Here is a 20,976-nt window from a genome sequence, read left to right as displayed (position 1 = left end):
TTAACCTTTATATTCATCTATATCGTCATTTATATAACCAAATACTCAGCATTAAAAAAATGAAGTTACACTGCTGTGGTGTGGTCCTTGCTAGTGAATGAGCTTCATGTGACGGCATTCTGTCAGTGAAAAGGAGTCAGTCTTAACCTGCAGAGAATACCCAAACTATTTTGGTGAAATACAAATTGTTACTTTCTGTATTGCAGAAAATTTAGTTTGGCAACATCTTAAAAAGTTATGACAGGGTCTATTTTGAGCTAAGACTAAATGTTTTCCTAAACCTAAATGATTTTCCATACATAACTATTTTCTATACCTGCTTAATCCAAGAGTCGTGGGCGTGCTGAAACCTATCCAAGCTGCCATTGGGCAAGAGGAGGGGTACACCCAGGATAGGTCCTAAATAATTTTTGATGCCTAAATCTAACCAATTCTAATAACAAATTATGACAACACTGGAGAATTTTGCTATTCTTTATTTTTATTTTTTGCTCTTTGGCTCCCTGTACAGCTGTGACTGTAACACCACTGTCATAAGAACAAACCTTTATCTGAGCCCTGAACTTACACTTACTATGCGCAGGAATTTGTTGTTATGCTTTAGAGGTTGACAAAAGAAGCCACCAAAAATGGCAAAAGACAAGGTAGAGTAATGTTACAGAACTTAACAAGAATACGACTGGATATGTGTATATACTATGATACATGTGATTAAGAAACACACAAAAAGACAAAACAACAGCAAAAAAAGAATGCTCTAGTTTGTCTGTGATACAGTGTAATGATCTGAATGTGGTTTATGTGTGAAATCAATACATGTGCAACATTATATGCACTGTATATATTACAGTGCTTTGTATTGCAACATTGCATTTTAAAAGACTCCAAACTTTCAAGATTTTGGTATGAAATTTGCTAAAACTGACCAAACAACACTTATTTCCACGTTTGTCAAATGTGTAAAATAATAAAATATAGCCGAAATAACTACACACAGATGTTTAATATAAGACAGTATAAATTAATATAATTTACTTGAATAGGGATTTTGTCAGATGACGCTGCAGTCATGAAACTGACTAATGCGTATACATTTTAGAAGTCAGGTTGTGGTTGTTGTGGCTAACCCTCACAATAATTTATTCTTTCCAAGCATCAACAAAAGTTACGTCTTAAACAAAATCAGTATCAAAAACAGGGGGAGTTGTCATTGGATAGTTTGCATAGAAAACAAAAACTCCTGTAAATACATATAATGTGTTTATCTAACTAATGGAGGAGAATATAAGCCACTGTTTGTGAGGAAGTTTAATATGATACTTAAGTGTCGTGTTCATGACCTCAAATTGCAAGTTTAAAGACAAGAAGTGGGAATTGATAATTGTGCTTTAATCACAAATGCATGGATAAGTGGATCTTCTTCTGTCAGACTGGCAGGAAATATAAACTGACTTGGTTCATAAAAAACAGGGAAGTTTAGGAGCCTACTGGCTGAATAAATTCAGGTGAGAGATTATCTTCACACCCTGGTATCATCAGCATAGATATTTCCAAGTTGGAATGGGGCAGATAAACATTAGCAAAAGGAGGCACTTACACCACAGTTGATAATAATAAACAGTATGAACAAATTAAAACCAGTTGGCAATGGATAATAAAACAGGATATACTAAAATATATGGCTGTTGTAGTTTGTGATAGCCTTCTAGGTCACTGGAATGCCTGATAGTCATACACAGTTGGGAAACATTTTGGGTTTTGAAGGTGCTTCTCAGTTTGAGGAATAACTGTAAAAGTTCTGGAGGCTGCTTTCAATCAGAAATATTTTGTGAACCACAAACCCAGCTTCATTTTTGTTGGGAAACGTGACTGTTGCAGGCGGGATCACAAATAATATCTGCTGGGAACACACAAAGCACCTGTTAAGTGTGACAAATGCAAAGGTAATATGTAAAGATTAAATAAGAAACTCATTAAGTTTAATGGGTTTGATTAACTCTACAACTTTAAATTAGGTGTGTTATGCAAAATTGTTAAGCAATCTCACAAATGGGGAGTTCGGGAAGTCAACACCTGCAGATACTTTGCTTCACAGTTAAAGGTTGTATATTCATCAATAATTTGAAAAAAAAAATGTCATGTCGTAACATTTTAAATACTTTGTTCAAAAACTCAGTTTCCCAGATAGTGCATGTATAATTGGACAATGACAGCCAGTCCAATTAAATGTCCAGGTAGAATTCTAATCATAGCTCGACTCAAATCTTTAAGTAAACATTTTGATTGTGTTAGTTTGGCTAACATCTGACTTTTAAAACACATGTAAGCAAGTTACTCCAACTGAGCGCACCCTATATAATGCAGTTGGAAGCTAAATTGGTTCAAACTGATGTAGGTGCCCTGCACATGCCCTACGATTCCTGTCTGACACTTTGCAGCCTGTGAGAATGACCGCCAGTCATAGTGTGCATTTCATTTGCAAAAAACATGGAGCGAACAACACGTACGAAGTGTTCAGAGCTGTAAAGCTGTCCAATTCACCACTATATGGTATCAATTTTTCATCGGTTAAATAGTTTTGGTTTGTGACATAATAGATAAAAAAAAAGTCAGACATGCTTTTACTGTGCTTATATAGGCTACTCGTACCAGGACATATTTGATACTGTGAGTTGAGATCTGGATGCTTAGAATCACAGTGCAGCTGAGTAGAGCAGTTCCCAATTCTTCTAGACCTTTACACTAATGTTAGCAAGCTAATGTTTGTATTTAGTCTGACAGTAAAAATCTATTTCTAACAGAGGAATAGGCAACTCATGGTGGCTAATCTCACCAACAGGTTCTCATCTCGATGTGTTTTCTCCCCCTTTGGGTGTGATGCTTTATTTTCATTACAGTGTTTGTCTAAATCTAAATTTTAAAACTCATGGGGTCTCAGTCAAGCATTAGACGGATCATTATTAATATCAGTATTAAATTATATCATCAGGTGTGGAAGTTATTGTCTGCAGCTACTGTGTAAACAGGGTTTATTGAGCTCCTGTGCTTTCTGTTTTTCTATCTATTAATTAAACAGATGTCTGCATATTAACAAGCTGCTTCATCCACAGAGGCTTATATGTCTCTTATATGTTTCTGAAATATGTCTCAATGTTTTGTTTGTTTCAGGCATAGCTCAAAGCCAATTTTAAATAAAGTTTTGCGTTCGTAGTTCTCTCCGTGAGGAGGAGCAACAGAGGTGTTCAAACTCAAAGCAGGCTGGAGTTTATAGTTAAATATTTAAATGGAGTTTTACAATTTTGGGATTGATTTAGTTTGAACACAATTGCCCCGTTTTTCATGAAATATGACAGAGTTGAATACAAGCCTGGCGCTATAAAGATAAACATTTTCAATTGAAAATTCTAAAACATGCAAAAGTCCGTTTTTCATTAAAGATCAATTGAATAAGATTTATCTATTCATAGATGCACTGTATGAAACATGGGTGTGGAGACATCAAGAAGCAGTTGTTAGAGTCATTATTAAAAAGATTTACTGTGCAACATGAAGTGCCAAACAGCTAATACATATACAGCCCTAATTCTCAGGGGTTACTGCCTTTCATCCAGCTAACAATATGTCTTCATTTGTTAAAGTTGTCAACATCTGCCCCCTGGTGTGCAGACGGGAGAATGCAACCATTGTGTTTTAATACAACTATTTTCTTGATCTCTTCGATCTAATTTCCTTTAAGTGAATCAGTAATTTATAGGATGTAAATATGCTGTTTTTAAGGACTCATTTAATCAAGCAATTATGCTCTAATAAGAATGTAAATATAATTTTCACATTATTGTCACATGAGCGGAAATTCCTTGAACTGGAAAACATTGAGCATTACAGTCTGGATCAATAAATGGATTTACCCCACATTTCTATGTTTTTGGAACATAAATGTTTTACTATTAATCTTGTTTTTGTGAACTTCACACTCAGTTATCAGTTGTTTCCATACTGAAAGTTCAGATCTATCAACAAGACAATGAAATCATCAAAGCTGAATGACTATTGCACCAGGACATAGGTCGGCAGAGCACCAAGAAGGATGTTTTATGGTGGCGTTTTAATCAAAATATTGAGTTAAATATATGGTACAACATTCTTCTCCTATGCACACAAAATATTTTAGGCCTAATTAGCAACCTACATTGGAATGTGAACACATAATGTCCTAACCTCAACAAACTGGCGCTTGGAATAAAAGGCAACAACGTTTAATCTGCTGGAATCAAAATAAGTCTCTGAAACCTCTTTGGTGTATGCTGCACAAATCTTTGTACTGGTCAGGAAAAAATTTCCAATGTTCAAAACTGGATTTAAAACTCAGACTCTCTCACAACACAATTGGCTTTGAGGCCTGGCATTTTTTAAATGTTTGGCCACAATTGTTTTCTACAAAAATTGCAATGACATAATCTGCCCCCAGGGGGAGTCATATGGATGCATACAGAGAATGGAACTTTCCTCTGCAGCTCCTCACTGCTGGTAAATTGGTTTTGTAATAGCAGGAAGCTGACAGCCCGTGATGCTGTGAGTCAACGAGCTGATCATATGGCAAGAGCAGAGGATTCAGGGAGCAAAGATGTTTCCACATTGAGTTTTGTCAGCATGAGCTAAGATGAGAAACAGTCCTAACAGTGGGGGAATGAAGGAAGACGCAAGGAATTAAGAGTCAAACAGGGCCTCAGAAAACATTTCAGTGTTCATAAGAGAGACTTAGATTAGAACAGAAAATCAATCACTACAAAAAAGTGCTGGCTGACACCAGAGTCGAAACACTTTCACAGGAGAAATTCAGTCAGAGTGTAAGTTCTGTGTGGTGATATCAAAAACACTCAGGATAAAAGATTAAGCCACTTTGATAGCACTAAGGAATATTGGATAATAAATCTACCTACACACATACATTTACACAAAGGTCATGACCCTCTGCATGATTCTATGTTTGCTGATGCTGTGAGGGAGGTTGGGTGTTGGATGATGGATCGATCAAGACAGTACCTTTCACGAGTCTCATTATCTAAAGTGGGCAAAGAGCAACCAGGGAGAGGTTCTTATAGGAGCTTGAGATGCAGTGCCCAGCCCTGTGAAAGCCAGGGAAGAAATGTTTAAAAAGAAAAAAAAATCTTCATTCTGTCTTTCCAGAGAAAAAAGCTGTCATCAGTGATTCCTCTCACAGAGAGGAATCACTGATGACAGCCAAAGCCTGGAGCTGCTCATCTGCACTGCACTTAACACACCAAAGATCTTAACACAACACAGATCTCAACTCCTTGAACTTGAGGAGCAGCAAACAGGAAATAGATGGAGATTAATCTGAATTATATTTTATAATCATGTTGCTGGAGGGGCTCACTGCAAGTTAAGTTAACTATACAACTGTTTATGGGTACTTGTTGTTAATATCAAAGCAAAAAAGTAAGCTTGGAGATAGTCATGTTTCCCTGACCCATTTTGTACATCAAGCACACAGAATTTGAAAATGACAGGATTCCAAATGTTATCTTCAGAGGTGCACTGGCTGATACATAATGTCCATGTCAAGAAGAGTCCATTATCAGCAATCAGACAGCACTGCAGACAGAATAGATTTAGGTTTACATAGTTTTTCACCCACAACCTTTTCTTAGTAAACTGTTCAAATTTGTTGTCTGCAAGACAGGATACATGGTTGTGATCTTTTGTCAAATACGACTTTTTCCTTTATGCAGATCATGTTGGTATATTTTCCTCTTATGGTTTCCCCTGTGTCTCCTCTCTGTGATGTAGTTAGCTGTAGTGTGGGACAAGACCTGCAAGTATTAACCTATAGCCTCATATTGTACTGGGAAAACATTTAGAGCAAACAAAGCAAGGACTTGCACTGGCAACCTAATTCTTAACATCACATTGGAATGACACAAGTTGTCAGTACGGACAAGAAGAACAAGCAACAGACAGAAAAACTGACACATCAATCATAAGTTGAAGGAAGGGCCTCCATTTTTCCCCTGGTGGTGGACACTGCTAGCAGAACACAAGTATTGGTGTGTATAAAAATTTACCCAAATGTGCAGTTCACACCAAAAATATTTCCGATATCAAGAATGATGATATGATAATACACTGCCAAATCAAGAGAGACATTTAATCTACATAAATGCATGAGCTGTTAACTACTAGGGAATGGTAGTATCTGTGTGGTTGTATCGCTGTTGCGTTTTTGAAGCCTCTCCATTTAAACTGATGTAACTGTCCATGGAGACATCATTACATGTCTGACATGTCTGACAGTGGACATATGAGGCACACAGGAAGCTCTTATATTTAGAATAGTGACTACATGCTCTAGACTTCTGTATGACTATAGGAGTCATACGACTTGTTCGTATATACACACATGACTGGCATGAGGAGGAAGTTCATAACCACCAGACAAAAACAGCATGTATTACAAATAAGGTTAATTTTCGTGATGATTCAAGTGATATATCAAGTCCGTTGACAGTTCATGGAGTACAATGCAAAAAGTTCCTCTAAATTCTTCTTCAAAAATGAGCATTATGTTTGATGCTAACCGTGAATTATCAAAGTCAAAACCATGTTTAGGAGAAAATCCACATCACCATCCATGGTCTAAGCCAAGATAGGTCCCACTCAAGGCTTGTCTGTACTCAACAATTAGAGGAATATCTGCATTTCCAGTGGCCTGTTTTGGATGTACTTCAGCCTTTCTATTCTAGCAGTTAAGAAGCTCCTGTATTTCAGTAACATCTATTTGTGAATGGTGAAGTCTCAGTAAAGAGATGTGCATTATTGATACTCTATGAATGTTGAAGGTATGTTGCAGCAGTTTGAATGCTGCTTTTAATATTTTGACTTGATAACCAAGATATCAGACAAGGCAACAGTAACTTGCTTGTTTTCACAATCCAAAGGCCAGGGAGTATGCTGGGTGAATACTGAGAATCAGGTGTCCATGACAGGAACAGATCAAAGTAGACGTCATATGAGGAGGAAGAAAACAGCAAACAAAGCTAACAGAAGTGCAAAAAGGAGAACTACTTTGAAAACAAGTCAGTGGATAAAGCTAATAAATACAGAAATAAAAGAGATTCAGAACTCATAACACATAACAAAACCTTAAACCGCCACACTTGCAGATTATTTTAGTAAAGGACAGGTTGTTGGTACATTCTAGGTCCAACTGAGTCGCTTTTATTAGAGACTAACCTTGTGGGGTTTGTTCGTGCAAATGACCCACCTTCCTCCTTATGAGGAGTTTTTTGCATCTTATACAAAATATTTGAGAATGTTGTCTGCTCAGATGTAGAATCCCTCATATGAGTCATATCTCTTTTCTGCTGCTTGTTGGTGTGGTACTTTACAGGACACCATTGAGCTGTATGAGGGGTACGAACAAACATGACTGATTCAGTTGGAGTACTCTTTATGGATCCAACTTTAAAAACTCACTCTATAGGCTCAAGCAGATTCCATACCACTTAATCTCTAAAACCCCAGACTATTTTCAGTAACTTCAAATATTCTTGAATTCAACATAGAGCAGCTCCACCACTGTAAGATCAAACTGGTTATCATTGACTTCCATGTATAAGAGACATTTTGGAACTTTCTTTCTTCAAATCATTACCATCGGGTCAGAGTTAGAAAATAGGTGTAAATGTTCAATCAAAGAGTAAAAACAGCAATAAGTTAATGAAAATATTTTTTATTCAAACTGTTCTGAAATCTCACAACTGCAGAGAATTAACGGCATCAGTTTGAATAACATGACATGAACCCAAACCATACTTCAGGTTTACTATGAAGGTACAGGCTGTTTCCTGCATTGGTTTGCTTTTATTTTTACTTCTAGTTAAGAGGTTCGAGTCTGATAAAGACTACAATTAATTTTTAAGATCAGAATAGGAACAAAGTCTATTCTTCCAATCATTTTGTTATAGTCCAAAATATTTTTCAAGGAACAGCGGCAGCAGTTCACCCACATAAATGTGCTTTTAGACATGCCTCTGTAACCGGACACCAAACATCATCTGTGCTGTTTGAGTCAAGTTTTTGCCCTGCCTGAAAAAACTCCTCCCCAAACCTGGAGTTCCCATTAAACTTCCTTAAAATGCAGCCAATATAAACTCACACACTGACAAACTACAGCAGCAGAGGAACACAGAGTCAGACTCTAAGAACTTCACCAAACCTTTTGGTCATGAGGTAAGCTTGTTTGCTGCTGATTTTCTGGTTTATTCCACTCATGCCAGCTCTTTGTCATCAGCAAGGCTTGTTTTAGAGTAAGATTCAATCAGTGTGAAATGTTATTTTTGTTCTAAAGGCTGAACAGCAAGGGTTACTGAACCGAACTAGAAATGATTAAAGAGACATTTCATTGCAGGCGCTGATTTCCCAGTGAAGACTGTGGGCTTGACTTTAAAGATTTCCACCCTTTGAGTTTTGGTTAAGATAAACTCATAAGTATATTTCCCAGCTAAGAAAGCAATTAGACTTAATAAGCTTAGGATTAGAAAGTGATTTTGACCCAGATGCATAATGTGTGTTTTCTGGAAATGAGAGCTCCAGACATTTTGAGTTCTGCTGATAAATACAACATGCAAGTGGAAACACACTAAAATAAATGATATATAATATAATTATAAACTATGTAGAATATGAGTTTGTTTCTAAAACATAAAGACTCTTTCATCAGGAGAATTCTTATGACTCGTACATCTACAGGGCAGCACACACACATACTGTAAGTTACTTGAGACTTTGCAGTTTCAAACAAAGCTTTCTGTTAATTCACCCAAAGGTGAAGTAATGTCGGGTGTGATCGATGTGCGTAGGAAGCAAAACATGTAAAGCAGCACCACTTTAGCACACAGATTATAAGTTTACTCAACCAAAAGTAGAAACTAAAGTCAGTGGCCTTTCCTGCAAACTAGGCAAAAATGCATATTGGAAGCACATTGTAATAAGACACCAGTGGAGTCTTTATGAGTTGCAGATGGCAGGAAAGTAGAGAGCTGCAAAGCAAAGAACAGAAGTTTGTGGCTCTGTGAGTTTGACTAAGTGTGTACTGGGGAAGATAAGAAAGAAAACTTCACTGAAACATTTTGTTTGAGTTTTATCCTTCTACTGGTACGTCGTAGTCATGTGTTTGGTATGCAACCACTGAGAGACAATGTCCATTATCTTCAAAAACTGTAAAAAAAAAAAAATTTAAAAAGCAAAAAAAGGAGTTCTCCATTTTTTCAACAGTTTGATTTCTTGCTAAGAGGAAACAGGCCTCAGACCAGAAGATATGTGTGATGAGTCACTGGACGTTATGCAGGTTATCCCTCTAAAATAGATATTTTCTTTTTAAATACAGCGCCTTAGTCCTCTGCTGTACATGTCTAAGATCCAGATAATGATGTGATGATAAACCCCATGGGGGGGAAACAAAGATGGGGGGAAAGGTTTTAGTAAATTAGATAAGGTGATAAAGTACAGCAGTTGGATTGTTACATTTCTTATTCATACTTTATTAAACTTGTTAACAATGCATGTAATTGATATTAATACAACTATGGATATGCATTTCAGTCAGAGTTTGTTGCATAAAAGTAATGTTTTTAGTTTTGTTTTTTTAGGACGTTGTTGTGTGTGTGCTTGCTGTTGCTCGTTGCCTCAGCTGTGGGGACCAAGGATGAACCCTCTCTGGATGAGCAGTGGGAACAATGGAAGATCAAGTTTGAAAAACAGTACAAAAGCCTGGTGAGTAAGTATGAGCATGTCCAGTATTAGCTGGCACTGTACTGACCTCTGAAACTATCAGTCTGGTTCTGTTTATTCTGGTCTAGTTGAGGTGTTTTATTCCCTACAAATCAAACTAAAATCGTAAAAAATTATGAATAGTGACATTTGGAACATTTAGAATAGAATAGAAGTTCCTTCACAAGCAAGTGCTGTGTATGCATGTATTTGAAGTATCAACACAGCAGTGCAGGTAAAACCTGCTTACTCACAGTGCAGTCTTTCTTCATTAACTACGTATGTCATAACAAGTGCTGTTTAATCACACTTACAAAAACTGTACTAGTAACTCTGAGGGAAACAATGTCATATGGAAAAACAAGAAATGTGAAGACAGCACTGGTTGCTCTACTTTTATGTTTTGGCCGGCAGTGGAACTGAAACAGATGGAGGCAAAATTAAAGCAGGACAAACACAATATTTCATGTCTGTCATCTCTTCCAAGTAATACATAAAAGTTAACTTCCAAAGCCTGTAGATCCGACATTGTCACTTAGTTTACTTTTTACTCAGTTAGTTTTTATTTTTTGGGACCTAATGTAGCACATATTTCATTTTTCAGTCATTGGCTGAATGATTAGAATAGTGATGGAAAAGTATCATCATTCCATTTGCCATTTGTCTAGTTGCTAATTCAGGTCATGTTTTGCTCTGATGGTGTATCACTTGAGCAGGTGTCAGAAATTCCCAACAAGGGAAACTCCCTTCACACATGACTCATTATTCCCCTGATGCTAAAATTTCCACTTCTACTCACAAATGCATGTGTGCAGGTCGATATGCCTCAATTCTTACAGAGAATATAAGCCTGTGGGTTTTTGTTACTTTATTTGCTGCTTTTTGTAAATGCATGTATGAATTATAATGGGTGTGTGTTTTCATGATGTAGTAAAACATATATTCATATTCTTGTTTAGTAAGCATATTGCGTACTTCTTTCTCTCGTGCAGATTTAAATTAGCATTCCTCAAACTATCCTCAGATTATAATAACAGTCATCTAGCTACCTTTGCAGTTTCCATTGCTGAAATGGATGTCAATATTATGACAGTTATGCTAATGGTTGTTGAAAACCTCAGTAGAGCATGGATTTTTTTCCAGTTAGCCACCCAAGGTCTTTGGCTGCATCTTTTTATCATATTTAGACTCAAAACTAAATGTGGAAACTGAACAAAAGCTGAAAGTGGTGAATCGTGGATACATTTTAATATTCACCTGTATAAGCTGTACAAGGGATGATAGTTGTGTGAATGTAGACTGGTTAAACTGACCTGATTAATAAAATGGAGCAATAAAAGTTTTTTTTCTAATTTTTCTAATTTTCTAATTATATTAGAAATTTGACCTATTTGCCCATATTTGTTTCAAATAGCCATTAGGCACGAAACTCTTATTTAGAGGCTGTATTGGCTTTGCACCGTTCACTCCCGTTATAATGTACGTGGACGCGGCTCTCAAATGATCTAAATAGCATCCGAACGACTCCGAGTGACACCAAAATGTTATCAATGAATAAATGAACATACTTTCAGCTAGAAATAAGATCCAGGTTTAAAAAAACGGAACTTTCCCTTTTACACAGCCTATAAAGAATGAAGGTCATTGATTCTTTTTTCTTATGTTAGGCTTCTTATGAAGCCGATTTGTGGCAGGAGAAATAAAATGTCAGGTGAGTTATGAAGAGACGTTAATGGAAATTAGCTTTGTTTTTCACACAGAAGAAGCCACGGACATTTCCACGCATAATGAAAATTAAAAGAATGCTAACTGCACGTTGGTCTAATTTCCCAATAGCACATATGAAGCAGCCTGATATGTCACTAAGTACAAAATGGCTTCAGTGCCTGCAGTTGAAAGCTTTTCATGTCAAATAGAAGTTACAATTCAATCAAGGAAAATGTCTTTGCTCGTTCAGTTTAATATCTTAAATTTAACAGATTTTTTACATAAATTTTTGTCTAAATAACATTTTCCTTCATTATTATAAGTCAAGATTAACTGAATTTCTGTTGATTTTGTTCATTAAACAATGAGCAGGTATGCTGTGAAGTATAGTTCAGTTGTTGAGAGATAATTTCAAGAGAACTTTATTATTAAAGGCCAACTGTGAGCAGCAAATTTTCAATATAATCTAAGTTCAGATGGGCTGATTTTCCTTTGTCGAAGTTTGTCAATAAATTTATTAAGGTATAAAGCAAGAATGAAGAACACTTTCAAACATTACAAAAAACGTGGATTCCTTCTCAAACTGTAAAAGACGAGTCCAGTTTTTGTTTTAAAACTGAAATCAAGACCTGAATTCTCTCTTTGTTTTCGTCAGGATGAAGAGGTGAAGCGCAGGGCCATCTGGGAGGAGACAAAGCTCAGGATTGACGCTCACAACCGGGAAGCAGCACAGGGCAAACATACCTACATCCAGGGGTTGAACATGTTTTCTGCCTTGGTGAGTCTGAGGCCACCCCGCATACTCAATACCACATTTCATCGTATATCTCATTCTTTGTAATACCAGAATAAAGTGATATCACACTACTAACATCCCAGGATATACAGCCGACATTCATGATGTCAACTGTTTTCTTTTATGTTTTTATTTCATGAGTGTCTCAGCTTTTTTTCTTTCATGTTTTTTTCTTCTTCCCCTTTAACATGATCTGTGTTGCGCACTATTTTATGCATTTCTGCTCCCAGAGAAAACAAGTCCTTCACTTAAAACAGTCATAACTAATTGTTTCGTATCCTTTAATACTGCTCATCATCAAAACTGGACGTCACATATTCTTTGAACAAAATCATTAACCTTACCTGCCTGCAAGAACAAAAGTAACATGGGCCTGTTTTGGAGAGGACCGTCTCATAAACCCACAAGCAATTATAGGCTGATGTTGCACACGAAGTCTAATATCTCACCTATAGCATATACACCTTTTTGGCAATATGATTATCACAATGCAGATATAAATATCATGTCCTCAGATCTCAGCATAGCCTATCAGCCTTTGAGACTGTAGTTTTTTTTTTCAAACAAGGATCCATTTGACCATGATATTTTACTCAGAAACGTATCATGAAACACAACAGGCTGGAGCCTATCCCAGCTGTCATTGGGTGAGAGGCTAATTTTCAACATAACTCAGTGAAATCTCGCTCCAAAATGTCAGAGATCCATGATTTCCATTGTAATTCTACATTTTAGCTGCTGTAATTTTTCCCTATCTCATCCACATTGCAGCACAGTTAGGGTATGTGTTTTGTCTTTAAATTAGCCATAATCATAGAGTATGACTGATGGTTGTTTTTGCATTGTTACACCACTCTGCATCCTCACTGGCCTTGCAGTGGCAGTGCAAAAGTCTTTGGGTGGTGCATGGACTTAATTGTTCTAATTGCTTTCATTAGCTGCACCTGCAAACGAGTGCATAAAGCATACCTGATGTGGCCTGGTGTCACCAATCTTAATGCTGGCTGAATTTTAACTATATATGAAAGGATTTCTTAACTTCTTATGTTCAGTCTCCACTTTATGTTGCAGCCCAATGAGCCAGGTCATAACAGCATTAAGATGCCAAATGTAAGCTGTGTGAAGATGCCAGCTGTGAATAAAAACTGTTGGAGAGCAGGCTTCATAAAGTGCAGCATTGCAGAGCGTCGACTTATTTATTAGAGACAGAACACATGCACACATCTAAATTCTAAATTGTTGGCCAATTTTGTGTTTATGTCGGAAAAAACTGGTTGTCTTTGAAAGATGCCTTTTCATTTTCTTTTTGTTTGGAAACAGCAGACAGTCTGCTGGCCTTTCTTTAATGTTCTTTATGCTTTTAGACTGAACTATGCTGAAAACAATGTTTTGATAGATCTTTTTTAAAAAGTAATTGAAATGGTTTGAATTTCTCTCCATTCAGTTCACAGCTGCCCTTCATTTTGTTCCTTAAACATGTTTTACGTATAAACTTGGTCTGCAGTTGTATTCTTTAATTATGTGAATCAAAATCATCTGCAAAACCTTTAAGACCTGAAACACGGCAAACAATATTAACCTTATTTCCTGTCCTGCAGACGAAAGAGGAATGGACCAGAAGGGGAGGCTTGATTGTGCCAGACAACCTCATGCGCAACTTCAACCATGCCCTGAGTGGCAAGGGGTTCAGGCTTCCCAGAACTCTTGATTACCGCAAGAAAGGCATGGTGACCCCAGTAAAGAATCAGGTCAGAGGAAAAAGGATTTATACAATAAATCATATTTGTAATTATAAATATATTTTGTTGACATTTGTTTAATATTGGAGGGTTTGCCACAAAATGGCCAAAAAAACAACATATGAGGTTAACCAGTTAACTAAGGTTTGGTTGCAAGGCCACACTCCTGTAATCACTGTGCGAGCCCTCGTACACCTGGCTCACCGGTTCAGGTCAGTGAAAATAATGTGATCAATACAAGATATTTATTGAGCATGGACTGTGATCTTATGCTGAAGATCAGTCTTATAAGTTCTGCTGACAATTCATTCAAAGGGGAGTCCTCCCTAGTCATCACATTCTTTCACTGTTCAGACCACAGCTACACCTCTCAGCATAGCTGCCTATGCTCCCACATTCTAGCCCTCATAACAAGATCACTCCAACCCCATCCTTATAGGCTATCTGTCCTTTATCCCTTTGTTGAATGATACTTAATATGTACCCAGAAGGAAATGATGTCATTGCAGTAGACATTATTGAGAACAAATAACTTAATGACTAGAATAACAAAGTAAAAAGAAATAGAAATCAATTCCCAAACTGTTGGGAAGTTGAAAGTAAAGTAGAGCGAGAGGCACGGTTGAAATCTCCAGAAATCCCCATGAGTGCAATGGGGTTATGTCTCTGTTGCTTGGCAACACCTGAGCTGATGATGATAAAAACAGCATGGGCAAGTGACATTGGTGAACACTCTCGGTAGGGAACATGACAGAACATTCACAGCAAACAGTTCAATATTTTAAGTAACATGTCCAGGATTACTGAATTATCTGTTGTTAAAAAGCCCTGAAATTCCTCTGCCTTTACTGTTACCAGTCTGTCTGCAGTCTAATACCCTCCGATTAAGCTAAGCCCAAAACAGGGAGGTTCTAAATGCCAGAATATGTTCCTAGAGTCATATGTCATTTCATCATGTATTCCCAAAGCTGGGTACTTGTCAGAGTTCCAAACTTGTTCACTTCATTGACCTGTGATTTCACATTCCCCATAACAGTCCAGGAAGAAATGGTTTGAATTGCTGGCTAATGTTTGAGCTCTCATCCATCATGTTTAGAAAAGACAGACGCAGATATGTGGTGAATTGTGATAAACCTTGATTGAGAGTGACATAGGAGTCCGCTTTGACCGTTCAGACTGAGGCTGCATTGCAAAAAATCTAATCTGTATCCGATTTGTGACCACGTGCTGATCAAATTCCCGGTGACTTGTGCTATTCGCACAGTCAAGAAAAAAAAAAATCCGATCCGAGTTAAATATGAACATAGAAAAAAAAAAGGATTTGGGTCACATTTGACATGCAGACTGAACATAGCCTTAAACTGCAGAGCATTACCCAACTACCCTTATAGCCCTATTGCGAAATGTAAAACAGGTACAAACAAAGAATATATACAAATACTTCTCTTTCACAGAAAGTCTACCAGACAAAAGGAGTTTTGCAACATGTTGAAAAGTTATGCCAGCTATAGCAATTTTGAATACTTAAATCTGAAATCAAAAGTGAAATCAATGCAGCACTGGAGAATTTTGCTATTCTTTATTTTTATTTTTTGCTCTTTGGCTCCCCGTACAGCTGTGGCTGTTACACCCTGGGTTCATTTTTGTGGGAAATCATGACTGTTCTACAAATAATATCTGCTGGGAATGTCACGGCTGGGTAACCAGCCGCCTGAAAATACTTACTTAAGAGCAGATTGTGAGTCAAGGTAAAAGAATCTATTAGGACACAAAATAAGTGGAGAGTCAAAGGCTGAATCCAGGTTGTGCAGGAACTCTGCAGGTGGAAGGAGAAGATTAGGAAGTGTTTCCAGGATAGGGGAATGATACAAATTAGTTGGCTTGTCCTTACTTGTAGTCCAGAGGGAATCCAAGATGAAGGGGAGGGTGCAAGCTGTGTTGCTTGGTTCTGAGTCAGCGGCGGGGCGAGCAGGCAGGTAGGTGAGAAAAGGTGGAAGGGGAAGTCCAATGGGGAAACCAGAACACAGAGAGTGGATGAGGGAGACAAGCACTAGGAGAGACAGGTAAATGTAAGACTTTAGCAAGAAATAACTCTCAAGTCAACCACTGGAGTCGGCCTAATTACCACGATGAATGTGAGACAATCTGGTGAAGAGTGGTTGCTCCTGCAGCTCCTAGAAGTGTGTCTTGATGAAAGCAGATGAGCAGGTGTGATGGCAGGAGCAATCCAGACTCAGCCCGAGGCTTCCAGGAAACCTGCTCAGCCTGAGACTCAGAAACCAAAAATAACAACAGCCAAGCATGATCGTGACAGGGAACACACAAAGCACCTGTTAAGTATGACAAATGCAAAGGTGATCTGTGAAGATTAAATGGGTTTAATGGGTTAGGTTGCTCCAGAGGATTCCAGTCTATGATTTGGAGTATATGATCAATTATTTAAGTTGTGTTAAGAAAAGGAAACTCACCCAGGAACCCCCAGCCAGAACCTTTCTTACCCCATGAAATGTTGAGTGAAGAGAATTATCAGACTATAAAAAATGTAACATGCTGGACAGAAAGACAATAGATAAATAATTCAACTGGTTTTAAAACGAGATGTGACAAATTATAACATTTAAATGTTATTGTCTTTTTTAACTGAAGCTTACAAATTCAGACTAACACCTTCAGATAATGCAGTTAGGGGGCAAATTACTCCTATATGCACATAATCAACTAGGCTATGGGTGCGGACACATCGAGAAGCAGCTGTTACACTCATTGTTAACAAGATTTACTGTGTGACATGATGACTCATTCACTAAGGCTGTGCAACATGAAGAGCCCAACAGTTAATACATATACAACCCAAATTCTCAGGGGTTACTGCCTTTCATCCAGCTAACAAAATGTCTTCATTTGTTAAAGTTGTCAAAGTCTGCCCCCTAGTGTGCAGATGGGAGAATGCAATGATTGTTTGTTATTATTATTTTAAAGACTCTTTTCATTCAAGATTGTAAATATAATTTTCCCATTATTGTAACATGAGCGGAAATTCCTTGAACTTGGAAACTTGGAACTTGGAGTCATAAGAGCATTACAGTGTGGCTCAATAAATGGATTTACCCCACATTTCTCATCATCTCTAATCAGAACTAATGTTCAGGTTTTTTTTCAGAATTTCCTCTTGCTGTTATCAGCTACAACACGGCATCGATCAGCATTCCTCACTCTCCTGTCTTTCATTCACTCCTTACAGGGTTCCTGTGGCTCCTGCTGGGCTTTCAGCTCTGTTGGGGCCCTTGAGGGCCAGTGGGCAAAGAAGACAGGGCAGCTCATTGACCTCAGTCCACAAAACTTGGTGGACTGCGTCACAGAGAATGATGGCTGTGGAGGCGGATACATGACCAATGCCTTCAAGTATGTGCGAGAAAATGGTGGTATTGACTCCGAGGCAGCCTACCCATACGTAGGAGAGGTGAGAAACTCACACGTTTGATAAGCTTCAGCAGTTTTTAATAACTCAGAAGTGTCTTCACAGTCCAGACTTTTATGGGTAGTATTGTAGTACAGCACATGTTCTGTAAGTGAATTCTTAAGGTTAATTTTAAAGTATTTCAAAGGTTCTTTTCTTTCCTGTACTGTGTTTCACATTACAGGAACATACTGTTGCAGGCTACGTCTTGTTCTGTGGCCAAAAGCCACAACTATAAATAACTATATTACTTTAGTATCACCAGGATGATTGTCATAAACATTAATGCAAAAGCTGTTTTATTAGAAATACAAGACATTTAAATTAATTACAATGGCTTAGAAATAAGTTAGATGGTTTGTGAGTCATAATAACATTTATAGATGTCTTTATTATAGCAACCCATCTGAAACCAAATGAATTCAATAACAAATTAAAACATTGATGCTAAGCAGCTTGAAAAGGTGCAATTAACTTTAAAAACAAAGAAGTCATATGACAACTGTTCCAATAATTTAAATTTGGTAAGTGTTTGTCCATAGACGTTTCTAATGTTACAGTGCCATGACGCATAATGAGTATTTTACTTCTATCAGATTCAAGGGTTTGAAAAAACAGTTTGTCTGTATGTTATGTTTGAATAATGATGTTCTGTTTTGGCCCATAGAGTCCGTTCATACCCCACAAAATAAGCACCTCTCGAGCTCACTAACAAACACCTTGAACTTATTTTGCTTGAATCTCTTCAGAAACCAAAACTGCTGGAGCTGGATCTTCTTAACTTTAGACACAGCTTACCACTATTTAGTTGTTGAACTGACGGCCAAAGAAAAAAGAAAACAAAAAAGTCATGACAACTTCCATAAATGAGCATTTTGCTGCAAACACAGACTGAGACAGGTCTATAGTTCCTTACTGACAGTCACAAGGTCAAGAAACTACCCATTTCTCAATTTTAGAATATTTAATGAACTGCATGTGTTTTGCTTTTTTTGGAAATGATGAGGTGGGAACCATCTCACACATAAAACAAAGTTTCCTGTTTGGTCAATTATAAGGAAGTACATTCTGCACAGTAATGATTAAAGGCTGCACCCATTGTTTGCATACCAGCGCAGTGTGATCAGCCATGTCATGTGCTAAGGGCATGTGACTTTTAAATGACAAGATGTGGTGCATAAAGCTCTAACAAGCATTTTTATGATAGATTTGTGGAATATAGTTCTTGATATCAATTATTAGTTGATATTAAAAGTTAACTTGGTTTACAAACCTCAGTTAAAACTACTAGAATGTAAGAAAACAAAAACCCAGTATATTTATCCCTTTCTCAAGCCTATAGTTGCTGCTCTTTGTTTCTTTTTTAGTTTTACGCTCCCCCTATACAAAGCATCTAGACATTCCAGATCCTCAGGATATAAACATTGAAAGGATAGGTGTACTTTCCTCAGTTTTTAATGACTGAACTTGTCCTATCTGTAGGACGAGGCATGCCGCTACAATTCATCAGGCATGGCTGCCCAATGCAAGGGCTTTAAGGAGGTACCGATCGGCGATGAGCATGCACTGGCTGTCGCACTCTACAAAATGGGTCCAGTGTCCGTGGGTATCGACGCCGAGCAGAGCAGCTTCCAGTCCTACCAGCGAGGTCAGTGACATAAACTCATCCTGTAATCTTTATGATTAATGTCATTTTACAGTCACTTGATAGTGTTGTAATTTGAATAAAAAGAAGAAAGCCTTTAAATTCCAAACACAGTCATAAAGGCCTTTAATATCCTTCCATGTTTACAGCATTGCATCGTTTGAATTTATGATAAAAAGGTCACATTTTCAACTTTTGTTCTGCTATTTTACACCAAAAGTTGTGCTGTTCTTATCCTACAGTGAGCTCCCAAAAAAATAAGATAGATAATGTAATTCATCTGTTATGTGCCCAGGTATTTACTACGACCCCAACTGTGACAAAGACAACATCAATCATGCTGTGCTTGTCGTTGGCTATGGAGTGAGCACCAAGGGGAAGAAATACTGGATCGTGAAGAACAGGTGGGGCTCATCACCTGTATAATGGCATCAGGTGGCTCTGAAGGTCACCGAATGAAATGACTCGTTTGATTGTGTCCGTTGATTTGATGTTTGACAGTTTGCACTTGGTTGTGACAAACTGATAAACTGAAATGCTGTGTGACTCCTGGCGATATCTCTCATCTTTGTCACCATATTTTGTCTCTTCCTGACAGCTGGGGCGAACAATGGGGCAAGAAGGGTTATATCCTGATGGCACGTAACCGTGGCAACCTCTGTGGCATCGCAAACCTGGCCAGCTACCCCATCATGTGAATAGAAGAGAGCTCAGAGGAAGATCAGGGATGACTAAGAGGCTGCGCTTAGACTACTGCACACAAACAACTACACTTGCAGATACCCTCAAATTTCATTAAAACATGTCGATAACCACGACAACAAAATATCACATCACTTGCACTTTTTTTTAAATTGCTAAACAATGATAAAACATTTTGATTGAAGCCGTTTTTCCTTTGGAAAAAAACATCTAGTGAGTAAAAGTGTTGAGTCTAGGATTTAAATGTTCTCAAAAATATATGTGACTATTGACTTGGATGTTTGGTTATCTTGGTTCTATATGAAGCACTTTTAATTCTTGAGGTCTTTGCTTTTCTCTCAAAAGCAACATACCCCAACGATCATCAGCTCCATTTCAGTGTCTTGTATTTCCAGACCACTGTTATTGGTTGGTTCTGGTAACCTTAAGCAGGAATTCAGCAGGATTAAATTATAAATTAAAACCACAAAATCTACACAATGGAAAGAAATACTTCAGTGTTTGTAATGTAGTCGGTGATAGTTTCAGTCTCTAGTTTTAATCACATGTTGTGTGAAACGAGGACACATTGCTGGGCAATGCAAGCTCCTCTTTCTGGTAGTTTGAGAGTCATTTCCTATAAATGTTAAAAAGCTTTTGTTTGTTTTTGTTTTTTTTGTCTCAATCACGTATGGTTTTTTTGTTGTTCTCGTTCTGTTCAGCACTAACAATTAAACCGTAAATTGCTGTTTTCTATAATATTGAATAAAGGATTTTAAAGTTGAATAAATCATTTGGAGTTTTCAATGCTTGGCCAAGGAAAATCAGCACATAGCCTGCACCAAAAATGTAAAGATGAGTTTAATTCCTATTGATTTTTTGATAGTAGCTATTCCTTCCCTTTAACTGACTCAGTATTCTCTTGGAGGTGTTAAAATGAGTTAGAGGAAGGATAACTCCAAATTTGAGAACCATAAAATTGTTTGGATTCAGTAACGGTTAAAAAGTCTTGCTCCTTAAGCAATCATGTAGCTTGTTTATAACCACAGTCACATGTGATCATGTCTGAAACAAATGTTTCCACTTTTAATAAGAGACACATTTGTAGGCAGCCTTTGTCAGCAGACTATGGGCAACACATACACATAGTTGCTTCTGT

At 37.5% G+C, this 20,976-nt stretch overlaps 1 protein-coding gene across 1 annotated transcript; it reads left to right on the top strand.

The window, feature by feature from the left end:
* The first annotated feature begins 8,162 nt into the window (after positions 1-8,162).
* ctsk (cathepsin K) lies at positions 8,163-20,479 on the top strand. Its single transcript, XM_072393716.1, has 8 exons — positions 8,163-8,253; positions 9,672-9,795; positions 12,155-12,277; positions 13,894-14,043; positions 17,276-17,494; positions 18,974-19,139; positions 19,432-19,540; positions 19,735-20,479. Exons 1-8 carry the CDS (start codon positions 8,249-8,251, stop codon positions 19,832-19,834), a joined length of 996 nt encoding a protein of 331 aa, XP_072249817.1. The 5' UTR covers positions 8,163-8,248; the 3' UTR covers positions 19,835-20,479.
* Positions 20,480-20,976: the final 497 nt, after the last annotated feature.

The sequence above is a fragment of the Leuresthes tenuis genome, unplaced genomic scaffold, assembly GCF_036924035.1.
Source record: "Leuresthes tenuis unplaced genomic scaffold, fLeuTen1.0.hap1 SCAF_10, whole genome shotgun sequence".
NCBI lineage: Eukaryota > Metazoa > Chordata > Actinopteri > Atheriniformes > Atherinopsidae > Leuresthes > Leuresthes tenuis.
The sequence above is the reverse complement of the archived record's forward strand: the minus strand, read 5'-3'. Positions and strand labels throughout refer to the sequence as shown.